The 15501-nt window shown below is 39.2% G+C and overlaps 1 protein-coding gene across 1 annotated transcript in view; it reads right to left on the bottom strand.

Moving 5' to 3' along the window:
* Nucleotides 1–12661, bottom strand: part of col27a1a (collagen, type XXVII, alpha 1a) — a 77879-nt gene extending 65218 nt beyond the window's left edge. Inside the window, exons 1-3 of the mRNA XM_016272720.1 lie at nucleotides 12576–12661; nucleotides 4632–4699; nucleotides 571–2198 (exon numbers count right to left, since the gene is read on the bottom strand). Coding sequence (XP_016128206.1) covers nucleotides 571–2198; nucleotides 4632–4699; nucleotides 12576–12628 — 1749 coding nt within the window. The 5' untranslated portion in view covers nucleotides 12629–12661. The remainder of the gene's footprint in view (nucleotides 1–570; nucleotides 2199–4631; nucleotides 4700–12575) is intronic.
* Between the last annotated feature and the right edge of the window lie 2840 nt (nucleotides 12662–15501).

Consider the following 15501-nt stretch of genomic DNA (forward strand, 5'->3'; position numbering starts at 1 on the left):
TGAATTAAAATAATAGTTTACATTATTTACTGTATTTATGATTAAATAAATGCAATCTTGGTGAGCATAAGAGAATTTAAAATATATATAAAAAAAAAAATCTTATTTATTCCAAACTTTTGAATGGCAGTGTATATATAGTTCTTATTGCTGCAAGTAAATATAACACCTCATTAATCAATATGCACATGGTCCCTTTAAAAACATCTTAACTAAACATGAGAAGTGATAAAACTAACTCTTCCATGTTAATCAGATTTTTGTCCTAACCAACCATGATGGCAACCAGCAAAAATTTAGGGAAACCATGGGAAATTTAGTCAGTCTGCTGGATTTAATTTGTACGGTACCATGCAAGATAGTCCCGCCCACAGTGAAATTTCATTGGTCAATACAATAATCTTGCTCCACATTTAACTGAATCTGATATTGCCAAAAAGATGTCCTTTACCTTCTGTATATGTGTCAATATGGGTGGCATGAGTATTTATATCTGCTCATGTGCCCATTTTTAGCAACAAACTCAAATTAGTTGAACACACACAGACACAAACAATGCAGCTCTCTCACCATTTTCCCGGGATCTCCTTTTTGTCCTGGCAGTCCAACCAGAAGTGAAAAGTATGTGGGCTCCGCCTCAAAGCTCTGGAAATCGTTGAAAGCCGGGAGAGTCACAGATTGGACGGCAAACCTTGGAGTGCTTGGTGTGACAGGTGTTTTCTGCTTGTCAAGACTGACTTTGGGGGTTTCCAGAATTTTTGGTGGTTTGTTTGGTGCGGTGGTGGTGAACGGAGCGGATTTGGGTGTCAGAAGGATTTTTTTGGGCTTAGGGTTTGGGGCGGTGGTGGATTTTGGGGTTGGGAGTGTGGTTTGGGGTGAGCGCTGTGTGCTGGTTTTGGGCTGGGGTGGCTTTTTGTTGGTTGGCGAGGGTCTTTTGGGGGCGGTCGGTTCTGGGTCGGATAACGGTTTGAGAATGCCATTGTGTTTCTTGTTAGGACTGACAGGTTGAGCACCAGTAGTGTTCTTCGTTGGGTTGATCTTGGTGGGCTTTGGCGCAAGAGTTGGTTTCTTTACCGTGGGTTTTACAGCTGCTGGTTTGGAAGGTTTTGGCGGCGTAGGTTTGGGACCAGTTGTTTTTGAACCTCCAGGTTTGGAAGAAGTAGGTCGAGCAATTGTGGGCTTTGGTCCGGAAGGCTTAGTTGCACTAAGCTTTGGAGATGTTCTTCCTGGAGTGGGTTTGGATCCAGCTGGTTTTGTAGGGGTAAGCCAGACCGCTCCAGGCTTTGAGGCAGTCGGCTTGGGGCTTTTGGGTGTCCTGAGAGTAGGTTTGGGGGTGACAGAATTTAAATATCCCCAAGATAAAGGAGCTTCAAGTCCCGTTTGCATCAAGGAAAGGGGTGGAGGTGTGGTAGACGTGGGTTTAGGTGGTACACCGTCGCTCGTTCTCACTGCAGAAGACCCTCCTGCACCATTTATGGATGTCCAAAGGAAATTAGTGGGAGTGAAAGTGAAAGTGCGATTAGGTGGTAACGTGTGGGCCAATAGTGGTGGGGCATGTCGGGACGGGAGTGGAAGTAGAGCGGGAGGCGCTGGCCTGTAGGTGTCATTTTCTCTGCACTGCTTGCGGATGGCGCTGCAGTAGTTCTGCTGCGCTTGTGCCGAGGGCACCACGTCAAACTGGCAAACTGCGCCCTCGAAGGGTACCGCACCCGGAAGCAAAGCGCTGGTGCCGCCCAAGCGGAAGGTCCCGCGAGGGTTCAGGCGTTCGGGAAGTACGGGGAGTTTCTGCGTAACTCCCCCATCGCTCTCCGAGCAGGGAGAGTGTAGGGTCACTGATTGGCCATTTAAAACGAATGCTAGATGATGCCAGCGCCCGTCGTGGAGGTTGTACGGGAAGACCGCGGCATTCCCAGGGCCGGCGTGAAGCGTTAGCTTGCCGGGTGAAATTTCCAGCCCGAGCTGAATCCGTTTTCCGGAAAGGACGGAGAAGATAAATGCTGAGTTTAAGCGGTGAGATCGTACACTCAGGACGATAGTGCAGTTCCAGAAGAGTTCTGGCGGGAACACGGAGTGTGTCGCCGTGGTAACTCGTGCCCGTGTCGTGAGGATGACTCCAGAGCGGAGGGAGATGACGCCAGCAGGAACTGCACGAGAACCGAGCTCAGCACGCAGAGCCAACCGCTGCAACACGTCCACATCTGCAGCACAAAGCAAAAGACACCTTATTACACACATATACACTTTCACATTTGCACGTATATAACATGATTGATGAAAAATAAAATATACAAATAAAAAAGTATATATTAAAAAATTTTACATGACATATATATATATATATATACATATACACACACATAATAAATAAATGAGTATATATATATATAGTTTTTTTATATTATGTAGTATTTGTATGCCATTATAATCTTATATTATATAATATATAAACACACACACACACACACACACACGTGACCCTGGACCACAAAACCAGTCATAAGGGTTCTTTTTTTTATTTTTTATTGAGAGTTATACATCATTTAAAGTTTTAAAGTTGTCCAAAATTAAGTCCTTAGCAATGCATATTACTAATCAAAAATTTAGTTTTGAAATATTTGCGGAAGGAAATTTAAAAAAATCTTTATGGAACATAATCTTTACTAACTTGAACATGTTGGAACATCAAATACACCCAAGCGACTTATGACTGGTTTTGTGGTCCAGGGTCTCATATACACATATACACACACACCTAATATATAATAAATAGATATATAAATATATCAACTTTTTACAAACAATTAAATAAATAAATAAAATATTAATAATAAATACACACACGTGTAAATACACACATAATTACACACACACACACACACACACACACACTTTCATGTCTCTTTATTAGTTGTTAAAACTCCACTATCCTCCTGACTACCAGCTATGGAGTTTTGTCCTCTGTAGAGGACATTATGTTTTAGTGATTTCTCTGAGACGTGACAGTTTTAAGTCTGGATGTCAACTACAGAGCACATTCAGGGCTTTTCAGAGATACCAAATGATTGGACGTTTCACATATATAGCATCTAGATGACTAACACAGATGAACACATTAAAGCCATAAAACTTTCATTTTGATTTCATGGCATTTTGAGGAGATCCATGACTCCGCATGATATCATTTTAATGCGCTAATTCAGTTTTGTGCCATATGTGTTAAATTCCAGCAGGAAAACATCCTCCGAGGCTAAAACGAAGCAACGCGTTAACAGCTGCACATCTGATGCCTGAACTCTAGTGCTAAAAACTGGCTATTGACAAGGAAAATTTGCGAACTTATCACAGTGAACTTGTGTATGTGTGTTTCACTTGGGTCAGCGTTTGGCTTCACGAGGCCAGGACTGAGCCAAGCGTATGAGAACAGCAGCAGAAACTACTTCATTCACACAATAGAACACTGTCTGAATGATGCATTTGATTGCGTAAATGAACGTGGGTTTGTGTTTCACATCAAATCATGAATCAATAGTCAGCAAAACCGTGAAGGACTATCAGTGGTGCATGTTACTGTGTTGTCATCTGCTAATCAGGGTTGTCATAACATAATTTGTAGGTGTAATTAGTCACATGGCATTTACAGCTAAGGTGACTATAGCTAAAAAAAAATCAAACATGTATTCAGAACTGAGCATTGAAGAGTAGAGTTGGCAGAACGCAAATTATGTGGGTAAAGTTTAATTAAACAGAGCAATTTATTTTATTGCTTTGCAGTATCAAAAAATATCAGTGAATTTATAATCAAAACTTCTCTTCAATGGATGAACATTTCTGCGGAGCTTGTCACAATGCATTCTGAGATTGATTTATCTGTGAAGGATACATGTGATGCTTCCTTATAATTTGGATAATGCAGTCATAGAATGCAGTATAATTATTAGGCAAACCCAAAATGCATTGTGATGTGCACCATGAAAAATGTAAGTTGTTGTTGGTCAATCAAAAAAAAGTTTAATATAAATATACTAAAACTATAGGCTATATAATATATAATAAAATATACATTATATTAGTTATTTATTTATTGTAATTTAAAATAGTCTAAGCCAACTGATGAACTCCGTAAACTCTTGTTGCGGTCATGTGAACGGATCTTAATGCCTGTGATCGTTGGTTACATTTATCAAAACTTTATTCCCAGGCCTTTTCATATGTCTGTTACTGTCTAGAGATCAGCATGAATCAGCAGTCAAGTGGGAACATGATGTCATTTTTTCTATAAAACACACACACACACACACACACACACACACTCATTAATTTAAAAGGGGTTATAGGACCAGCTTTACTGAGGAAAAAATGCTTATGAACTGAGAGACATTTGGTAGGAGAAAATGTCAAAGTCGGGTATGGAAACTCATACACATGTGAGGGAGGGTGTTTGAGTTTCATGAATCAAGGTTTAAAGTTTAATGTTGTAAAACTTTCCAAACATAGCGGAAAGTGCAAGAACATGAAACTTTATTATTGTGCAATAATTCAGTGGCCTCAAAAGTCCACCATTTCCATTGCAATCACACATACGCAAACAAATGTTGCATAAAGATAAAACTCATTTTTGTTTCATATCTTACCTTCAAAGAGTACTTGGGTGAATCCAAAAGAAGTACAGTAAAGTAGAATAGACAGAAGAAGAGCTCTCCTAGGGACACACAGAGAAAGGCAAAGTTACTCATTTGAATTTTCCACTATTTTTGCGGCTAGCAGAGTTAAATGTTGAATCAGACCTTTACATAACAGAAGCCACTTGTCAAAACATCATCATTACAATGGAGGTACACATTTCAGGCTTCTTGCACTGGCCTCAACCCAAACAAGTGGAAAATTTTACTGGCAGCACCATCTTTCCGGAGCGAGTGGAGCGAACCATCAAACCGATGGATAATGCTGGCCAGTTAAATGTATTTCCATGTTTATAGTTAATGAAAACATTGTGCGTGTTTCTTTTCTTTCTTTTGGAAAATGATCAAAATATGCACATAAGTGTATACTTAAGAAGTACATTTAGAACAGAGCTTAATTGCGGTTACACAATGTGGACAAAATAAAATGAATTTCCCCACAGTTGAGCATTTTACAAAATCATCTTAGCATATTAACGATGCATCAACATTAAAATTCTGGCCAATACTGATTATTTTCATGTTATAGCCGATAACTAATAAATAGTCAGCCATAGTACAAATTAAAATCAATCATTTTAGATGCTACAGTGAATCTAGCCACCCTACCATTGAAATTATTTATTCTATACTCAGCAAATATGCATTAAATAAATCAGAAGCGACAGTAAAGATGTTTATATTACAAAAGATTTCTATTTCAAATAAATGCTATTCTTTTGAACTTTCCATCCATCAAAAGCCTGAAAATAATTAAGCAGCATAACTATTTTCAACATTGATAATAATCAGAAATGTTTGTTGAGCAGCAAATCAGCATATTAGAATGATTTCTGAAGGATCATGTGACACTGAAGACTGGAGTAATGATGCTGAAAATTCATCTTTGATCACAGGAATAAATTACATTTGAGAATATATTCAAATTCACGGTACCACAAAGGAACCTCAGATGTAGTTTTTTGCCTGATGAACTTTGACCTTTGAACCCTAACCTCTGATTTCACAGGCACATGAAAGAGGAAGTGACTCGCAGGGGAAGGATTTCAATTATGATTGGCAGGATAGACAGCGCGCTAAACCCCCACCGTGTCTGCGGACATATTTGTGTGAGTGTGACAGCTGCTTTAAACATTACCTGCTGACCACAAAACACACACTCTTTTATCTATCACATACACACACGGTCCTAGACTCCCCCAGGATCCCGTACCCGAGTCAGGAAGTGAAGCATAGTTTCTCAGCCAATCAGAACGGCAGAAACACCGGTCAGTCTGACCTCACAGTTAGTGATGCTGGCCAGTTAAATGTATTTCCATGTTTATAGTTAATGAAAACATTGTGCGTGTTTCTTTTCTTTCTTTTGGAAAATGATCAAAATATGCACATAAGTGTATACTTAAGAAGTACATTTAGAACAGAGCTTAATTGCGGTTACACAATGTGGACAAAATAAAATGAATTTCCCACAGTTGAGCATTTTACAAAATCATCTTAGCATATTAACGATGCATCAACATTAAAATTCTGGCCAATACTGATTATTTTCATGTTATAGCCGATAACTAATAAATAGTCAGTCATAGTACAAATTAAAATCAATCATTTTAGATGCTACAGTGAATCTAGCCACCCTACCATTGAAATTATTTATTCTATACTCAGCAAATATGCATTAAATAAATCAGAAGCGACAGTAAAGATGTTTATATTACAAAAGATTTCTATTTCAAATAAATGCTATTCTTTTGAAGTTTCCATCCATCAAAAGCCTGAAAATAATTAAGCAGCATAACTATTTTCAACATTGATAATAATCAGAAATGTTTGTTGAGCAGCAAATCAGCATATTAGAATGATTTCTGAAGGATCATGTGACACTGAAGACTGGAGTAATGATGCTGAAAATTCAGCTTTGATCACAGGAATAAATTACATTTGAGAATATATTCAAATTCACGGTACCACAAAGGAACCTCAGATGTAGTTTTTTGCCAGACTGACCCTGATGAACTTTGACCTTTGAACCCTAACCTCTGATTTCACAGGCACATGAAAGAGGAAGTGACTCGCAGGGGAAGGATTTCAATTATGATTGGCAGGATAGACGGCGCGCTAAACCCCCACCGTGTCTGCGGACATATTTGTGTGAGTGTGACAGCTGCTTTAAACATTACCTGCTGACCACAAAACACACACTCTTTTATCTATCACATACACACACGGTCCTAGACTCCCCCAGGATCCCGTACCCGAGTCAGGAAGTGAAGCATAGTTTCTCAGCCAATCAGAACGGCAGAAACACCGGCCAGTCTGACCTCACAGTTAGTAAGCCACCACAAACAGACGAGTGAGAAACTGTGTGTGTGTCGCAGCTGAATGTGCTCTTTCTATTGTGTGTGTGCTGCAGAAAATGACTCATGTATGTGTCACACATCTCTCGAGTCTCATAAACACTGTGCGAGTGGATATTTGTATATTGCAATAACTGAACTTTTTGTAGGAAATGTTGTATGAAAACCTGCATGAGAAAACATGTTAAATTGAGCTGACAGATTTACATCCCTCAGTGATGCTAAAATATCCAATAACTCAAGTTATTATCCAATAACCAAAGCAGATTTAGAGGAGAAAGCGAATACAAGTGTAAGTTTGAGGGACTAACTTATAGAAGCCTTTTTCCACCGTGTGATAAAAATACAAAAAAGATCATTGCAACGATTTATCTCACAATTCTGACTTTTAATTCACACAATTCTGAATTTATATCTCAAAATTCTGACTTTTTCGTTTAATTTGGAAAGAAAAAAAAAGTCGAAACTGTGAGTTTGAATCTCACAATTCTGACTTTATTTCTTGCAACTCTAAGGGGAAAAAAAAATTTTTTTGAGAAAAAACCCAGAACTTTAAGCAATAAACAGAACAGCAAGAAAAAAATCTGAATTTTGACATATAGACTCGGAATTGTGAGGAAAAAAGTCAGAATTGTGTGATATAGACTCGGAATTGTGAGGGAAAAAAGTCAAAATTGTGAGATAAAACTTTGCAATTATCTTTTTTACGTTAACAAGTTCCCATACAAACTTGACCATAGAAGTAAAATCAGACAAAACTTCCATTAGGAGATGTTGCCAATAGGAAAAACAATCAAATCAAATAAATACTCATAATTATTATATAAGATTATTAGAAGTCTATTGCATTAAAGTAGAATATATTCAAATTCACGGTACCACAAAGGAACCTCAGATGTAGTTTTTTGCCAGACTGACCCTGATGAACTTTGACCTTTGAACCCTAACCTCTGATTTCACAGGCACATGAAAGAGGAAGTGACTCGCAGGGGAAGGATTTCAATTATGATTGGCAGGATAGACGGCGCGCTAAACCCCCACCGTGTCTGCGGACATATTTGTGTGAGTGTGACAGCTGCTTTAAACATTACCTGCTGACCACAAAACACACACTCTTTTATCTATCACATACACACACGGTCCTAGACTCCCCCAGGATCCCGTACCCGAGTCAGGAAGTGAAGCATAGTTTCTCAGCCAATCAGAACGGCAGAAACACCGGCCAGTCTGACCTCACAGTTAGTAAGCCACCACAAACAGACGAGTGAGAAACTGTGTGTGTCGCAGCTGAATGTGCTCTTTCTATTGTGTGTGTGCTGCAGAAAATGACTCATGTATGTGTCACACATCTCTCGAGTCTCATAAACACTGTGCGAGTGGATATTTGTATATTGCAATAACTGAACTTTTTGTAGGAAATGTTGAAATGTATGAAAACCTGCATGAGAAAACATGTTAAATTGAGCTGACAGATTTACATCCCTCAGTGATGCTAAAATATCCAATAACTCAAGTTATTATCCAATAACCAAAGCAGATTTAGAGGAGAAAGCGAATACAAGTGTAAGTTTGAGGGACTAACTTATAGAAGCCTTTTTCCACCGTGTGATAAAAATACAAAAAAGATCATTGCAACGATTTATCTCACAATTCTGACTTTTAATTCACACAATTCTGAATTTATATCTCAAAATTCTGACTTTTTCGTTAATTTGGAAAGAAAAAAAAGTCGAAAATGTGAGTTTAAATCTCACAATTCTGACTTTATTTCTTGCAACTCTAAGGGGAAAAAAAAATTTTTTGAGAAAAAACCCAGAACTTTAAGCAATAAACAGAACAGCAAGAAAAAAATCTGAATTTTGACATATAGACTCGGAATTGTGAGGAAAAAAGTCAGAATTGTGTGATATAGACTCGGAATTGTGAGGGAAAAAAGTCAAAATTGTGAGATAAAACTTTGCAATTATCTTTTTTACGTTAACAAGTTCCCATACAAACTTGACCATAGAAGTAAAATCAGACAAAACTTCCATTAGGAGATGTTGCCAATAGGAAAAACAATCAAATCAAATAAATACTCATAATTATTATATAAGATTATTAGAAGTCTATTGCATTAAAGTAAAAGTGTATTGACTGTTAATAGTAAATTTAGCTCTCGGATTTCCCACTTTCAGACCTACAAAGTTATTTAGTGAGAGGAATTTTCTCAAGCAACCACATATACACAAATGTGTAAACTCACACACACTAACACTCACTATGTACACAGACAACTAAAAAGCCCCATCCTTGCATACAACAACCCTTCTCTTTCTCTCTCTTGCTTCAGTAATAGAGGAGTGGAAAATTCCTTCCGTTCGGCACACAGTGATGGACATTGATGAGGAAGAACCTGACCCCTGCTCTACAACACCCTCTCTCTGGATTTTTCTCTAACATTTAGATGCAAAATACAAGTTTGTGTTAAAATCTGGACGTATACATGTAGGAAACGAGAACATCTCTCTCACATAGATGCTCTTAAATGATTATATTCCTGTCAGGTCGAGAGTTGGTGCAATGTAGGGCGCACCCTGGCGGACAGTGGCGGAAGCGCAAGGGATCCGGTTACAGGCCGCTCACAGGAGCGATCAGCGCCGTCAGAAAACAACCGAACAGCGGTAGAGAGCGCAGAAGAGACCGCACAAGATGTACTAAAGCAGAGGAACCGTACAAATAATTATGAAACGGATAGTTGGTTGGTTAATTTAGCGTTTCAGCTATGCAAAAATACCAGAGTCACACAGCTATGACACGAAACACCTGTTCACCAGCTACTGTGTGTATCACTGCGCACTTCGGTTTAAAGGGGTCATATGATGCTGCTAAAAAGAACATTATTTTGTGTATTTGGTGTAATGAAATGTGTTTATGCGGTTTAAAGTTAAAAAACACATTATTTTCCACATACTGTACATTATTGTTTCTCATCTATGCCCCGCCTTTTTGAAATGCATCGGTTTTTACAAAGCTCATCGGTCTGAAAAGCGAGGTGTGCTCTGATTGGCCAGCTATCCAGTGCGTTGTGATTGGCCGAATACCTCAAGCGTGTGACGGAAATGTTACGCCCCTCACCACATTGTGATGATGCCGTGTCCGGCCGGAGCGACGAGACAAAAACATTAAAACCCATAACAAACGCATTATGCAAATCTTCCCACATAGTGAGGTAGATATGTGGGGGCGTGTTAGAACGAGCCGTTTTAGGGAGGTGTGGCTGACTCTTAACATTTATAAAGAATATCTCTTTGGATTTGAGACTTTAGTCTTTGCAACTTTACAGATCTTCTTTATGCACCAAGAACTTGTTACACTCCAAAGAGAAAGGAAAAATTGAAATCGCATCATATGACCCCTTTAACACCTCAGGGACTAGATCTTTGAGCAGAAGTATGGCACATCTTCATAATAAAATAACGCTTTATGGAAAGCATATATGATACTATGTCTATAATTGAATAGCATCGCCACACTATAATTTCACATTCAAGTTTGCTGGAAGTTGTTCAAGCGCTTCATGTCCAAGACTGATTCGTGGCCTTTTCCCCTAGTTTCGTTTTTCATTCTTTTATTCATTCACTTGAAGAGACTTGTTCTAGCTTTTCTGCACCAGATTCGTGCAATGCATTTAGGAAGATACCATAAAATATATTGTAGAAAGAATGTCAGAATGGCATTTAAAACACCAAAAACATACAATGACCAAAGTCACAGAAAGCTCACTTTAAACTCTTCAGTACAAACACAGTTAATATGCATAGCCTCTAGAGTATTTTTACCTGATTAAACATTTGCCGGTTTCTTATAAACCTTAGGTTCCATCAATCTCAGTTTATGATATAGCCTAAATAACTACTCGCGAACGCTCTATAATAGAACGTCGCATAAAACTTCCCTGGAACGTTACAAATGGGAACGTTCCTGGGCCCCCCATTTGATTCTCTGTTTACATTTCATTACATCTAGCTGTTCTATCAGCTATTCTAAGACCTGAACAAGTTCATTCATTCATTCATTTGTGACGCGTCCACAGTTGTGGGTGTGAGGAACGGAAGTCTTGTTTGTTTAGCGTCACTGTGCGGTTTGCACTGTGATGCTAAGTGGCAAATACACACGTACACACACACACACACAAGCACAGTGAGCCTATTTTGAACCGAGGAGTCCAAAAAAACGTCCAAGAATTCCATGTTTCCACGAGCGCCTCAAATAGGCTACCCAACAGTCAAGAACCTAGAGCGCGTTTCCCTAGTGCTAAAAAACACCGGAACCGAATGATGTTCACGACATTAACGAAATAAACTACTCTGACAGATTTCCCTACACTCTGCCACCAGGGTTGCCAGGTTTTCACAACAAAACCCGCCCAAAATTGCTACTCAAAACTAGCCCAATTGCGTTTCGGGGGGTTCCACCGGTACAAATCGCTTCCGGGGGTAAAATACATGTTTCTGGCAGGGTTCCCCTGATAATATTCGCATTCCAGGGACTCAATTTCACGTTATTTGTGGTTTAAAAACAACCAGCCGCGGGAAAACCACGGACCTGGCAACCCGATACACCGATTCTGAATCAACAGCGCGACCAGAGTAGCCCGATTCAACGAATCACAGGCTACGAGTCGGTTCATTTAAGTGAATCAAAAACACTTGAATCTATTGAAGCGTTCACTGAATGAATTAGAATGAATCGTAAATCACTGTTGGACTCATAATGAACCAAACACGGGCCGATTGTTAAAAGGCTAAAGACAAAACGTAGATAAACAAAAACATGATCAATTTTGTTGAAAGTGCTGATGTTTTTAAATGAATGCATGAATTTAATGTTATCAGGTAGGTTATTTGTTTATGTCAATATATAGGCCGAGTAAAAAAAATATTGGAATGTATGCAACACTAAAATGAAAAAGTCATGTTTTGTATTATAAATCTGAAATTATGTCTTAAATAGTCATTCAATTTATTTCTCAAATGCATTCAAATGAAATGGAATCATAAAGGAACCTGAATCTTTCATAAGAGTCGGGACCATTGCCATCCCTATTTACTAAAAAAAAAAAAAAAACGCGAGAACGCGTCCTACGTAAACGGCTCCTCACCAGAGTTAGAAATGAACCCAAAGACCTCATCCACAGACAGTCAAGACCATATGCTCTATGCCTGTGCGCAAAAGGTTTGTATTAAACTGACCGTGGAGTTCTTGCACCTCTCCAGAAACCTAGGCCGCCTGCGCGTAACGATGGTAAAGAGCTGGCTCTTGCACATCTCTGCTGGTACACCTGGGCCCTTTCAGTTAAAGGTCTGTTTCTGTTTAGTTCTGAACGCTGGCCAAGCTACACAGGTAGAGCGGCGCGCACGAACAAGCGCCCATTCAAACCAGCGCGCTCTGCGCAAACATCCAGCCACCAAGCGCTCTTTGTCCCCGGTGTTACCGGCGAACGGAGGTGGCCGACCTGCGTGACTCTTGGTACCTGATATGATGTAAAACTGAAACTTACTTTGCCACCAGACGAGAGGTTCTGCGGACTCTCCTTCGGGTCGCTAAATTCATTTGTATTCATTTGTCCCGGCAGTCAATATCCTGATCCGTTAATCTGCGTGACTGCGTCGCTGCCCGAGAGCGCGAGCCGTCTTCTCATGCATTGGATAAACCGTTGTGCGGAATGAGCGCGATCTCCCACCGGTCTGCTGCACGACACCACCATAAATCCCTCCCGTGGAGCGACGGGAATAATCCGCGGGCGATTCTGTCCGGTCCTGCCCGGGTGCTGTAGGCATTTATGCCGGGTTGGCAACGGCTACAGGAGCAGCTACTGGATGTTTGGTGCTTGGGGGGTTTGCGGAGTCAGGAGTGGAAGTTTCATCCTTTTTCCTTTTTTAAATAGCAGTTTGGAGAGCAGCTGTGGCGAGCGCCGGGTGTCGGGTTTCACGGACGCCGTACATAACGCCCCTTGTGGGAGGGCACACCGGGGCACCTCAGCTCCTGCCAAGGTTAGGCTACCAATGGGCTTTACACACTTCAAGATGTCAACCCTGGGTCAATTTTAAGACAGGATTAACTCTGGACCGCCTTGTTCCAGGTTGCAGACTGTTCATGTTTTGTATTTCAGAATTGCTTTATTGGTTTAGGCAAAGCAGTACCAAGCACAAACATTTTTTTCCCCATGCACTGGTTTTTCATGAAGTTTTTTCCCCCCAGACTAATGGAAAGTCCGAAATACACCTTAAATGTTTGTTTTATTTCACTTTATCTATTTGCATCTATCAATCAATTGCAATACATATTTTTAACCCTTTCCAATCAGGTGCTTATTCTGGATTTCTGCCTTAATTGAACAAACCCTACACACATACAGTGCAAGAAATGTAAAATACTACTGGCTAATGTATTCCTAATGTAATCAATCAACTGGAAGGATAGTGATGTCTAAATGTTTTTCCCTATTGCCTTAAAGATGATTAATAGTGTCTTTAACCTGTGAAAAACCTTCACAGAGTCTGAAGTCCTGGCTGCTCCCTGCAGAGCTCTCAAACGTGCTCTGTGCTAAATATTTTAAGCATGAAGAATAACAGCAAACATTTTAAGCATTCTGTGTTTCTGTATGGCTTGTTCAGAGGAGAAACAAGTCTGAAAACTTACTACGTAAAGCATTTCCTCTAATTATGTGCATTTTGGATGCGTAACCACCACTTAAACCTGACAATTTGCCATGGATATTTAGCAGCGTGAATTTAGAACTTATTTACCTCGCTGTAAAGATACAGATTCTGATCTAAATATGGGCCACACATGCCCACATCCAGACCAGGAACGTACCGCCCAGTAAACGCGAGCGTATTTAAGTGTACATTTCTCCTGTACCGCTGGCCATCAGCAAGAGTGTGTTTTTCCCTCCATCAATCACTTGATATTCTTTCATCTTCATGCTTGATGTCAGCATCAGTTAAGCGTTTGCTTGTGTACGTCACTAATAGATCAGGCAAACACACCAAACAGGCAGCGATGAGGCCACACACCTGGATACACCCAGCTTTAAAATGAGGGTTTTATGTCAATTTATAGTAAGATAGAAGATCCATGCCTGGTCACATGAATCCAAACACATGAAATCAGTGTTTAACGGAGCATATAATATTGCAACATAAAACACCTAAGCAGAACTCGGTTAGGTCAACATGAAATCAAATTTAACCTGATTTACTTTCTTCATACATATTTGGGTCTACTGCCCATGATTCATTAGTGCAATTTATTTTAAAGTAAAAAATGTTTGTCTTTGTAATCTTTCGTCAAAATGTAATATATATATATATATATAGAGAGAGAGAGAGAGAGAGAGAGAGAGTATAAAAAAGTAAAAATACAAAAAAAACTGTAATATTGTGAAATATTATTTCAATTTAAAATAATGGTTTTCTTTTTTCACACTCTAAAAAATACTGGGTTAAATACAACCCAGTGCTGAGTAAAATAGGAACAAACCCAGCAATTGGGCTGTTTTGACCCAGCGTTTGAACAGCCCAATTGCTGGGTTTGTCCCTATTTAACCCAGCACTGGGTTGTATTTAACCCAGCATTTTTTTAGCGTGCATATACTTAAAATATAAAATATTCCTGTGTTGATCAACATCAGCCATTACTCCAGTTTTCAGTGTCACATGATCCTTCAGAAATCATTATAATTTATTATCTAATTGATTTATTGATTTATTACGCAACTGTTTCCAACATTGATTTGATCTTACTTTTTTTTTTTAATTAAATCAATTCTAAAACCACACTAATTCCATTCAAGTGAACCTCAAGCTTAGTTTTATCAACAGCAAGAGTGCATGTGTATGAAACAAAGAAACCGATTACTTTCCTGAAATGAAGCGTGAATGAACTGTTTTGGCTTCTTTTCTGTGTTTTTGTCCAATCTGTCATTACTGTGGCACGAGTGTTGCTTTTGCATTCAAACATCTGTGTATCATTCTGTTCTTCATGTATCAGAGAATGTTAAAACCATGTCAACAAATGAGGCTAATTTGTCCTGCTAATCCTCTTTATGAACTAATCCATCATCTCACAAGTTTCCCAGAGCTCAGGCCCTACAGAAACTACAGCACCACAGTTCAAAGGTCACTGGACGGCTTCAAGCTCAAACATGGCTGGAATACTACTGCATACTGCATACTGTGAAGTGTACTATTTGGGGTCAGTGAGATTTTTTTATTATTATTAATATTTTTATTAAGCAAGGATGCATTAAATTGATAATACAAAAAGTGACAAATTACAAAAATCCAAATAAACCCTGTTCTTGCTCTATTCATCAAAGAATCCTGAAAAAATGTATCACGGTCGGTTTCCACAAAAATGTGAAGGAGCACAACTTTTTTTCAACATTCATAATAATAAGAAATGTTTCTTGAGCAGCAAAG

Source organism: Sinocyclocheilus grahami, unplaced genomic scaffold (assembly GCF_001515645.1).
Source record: "Sinocyclocheilus grahami isolate Dianchi unplaced genomic scaffold, SAMN03320097.WGS_v1.1 scaffold73.1, whole genome shotgun sequence".
NCBI lineage: Eukaryota > Metazoa > Chordata > Actinopteri > Cypriniformes > Cyprinidae > Sinocyclocheilus > Sinocyclocheilus grahami.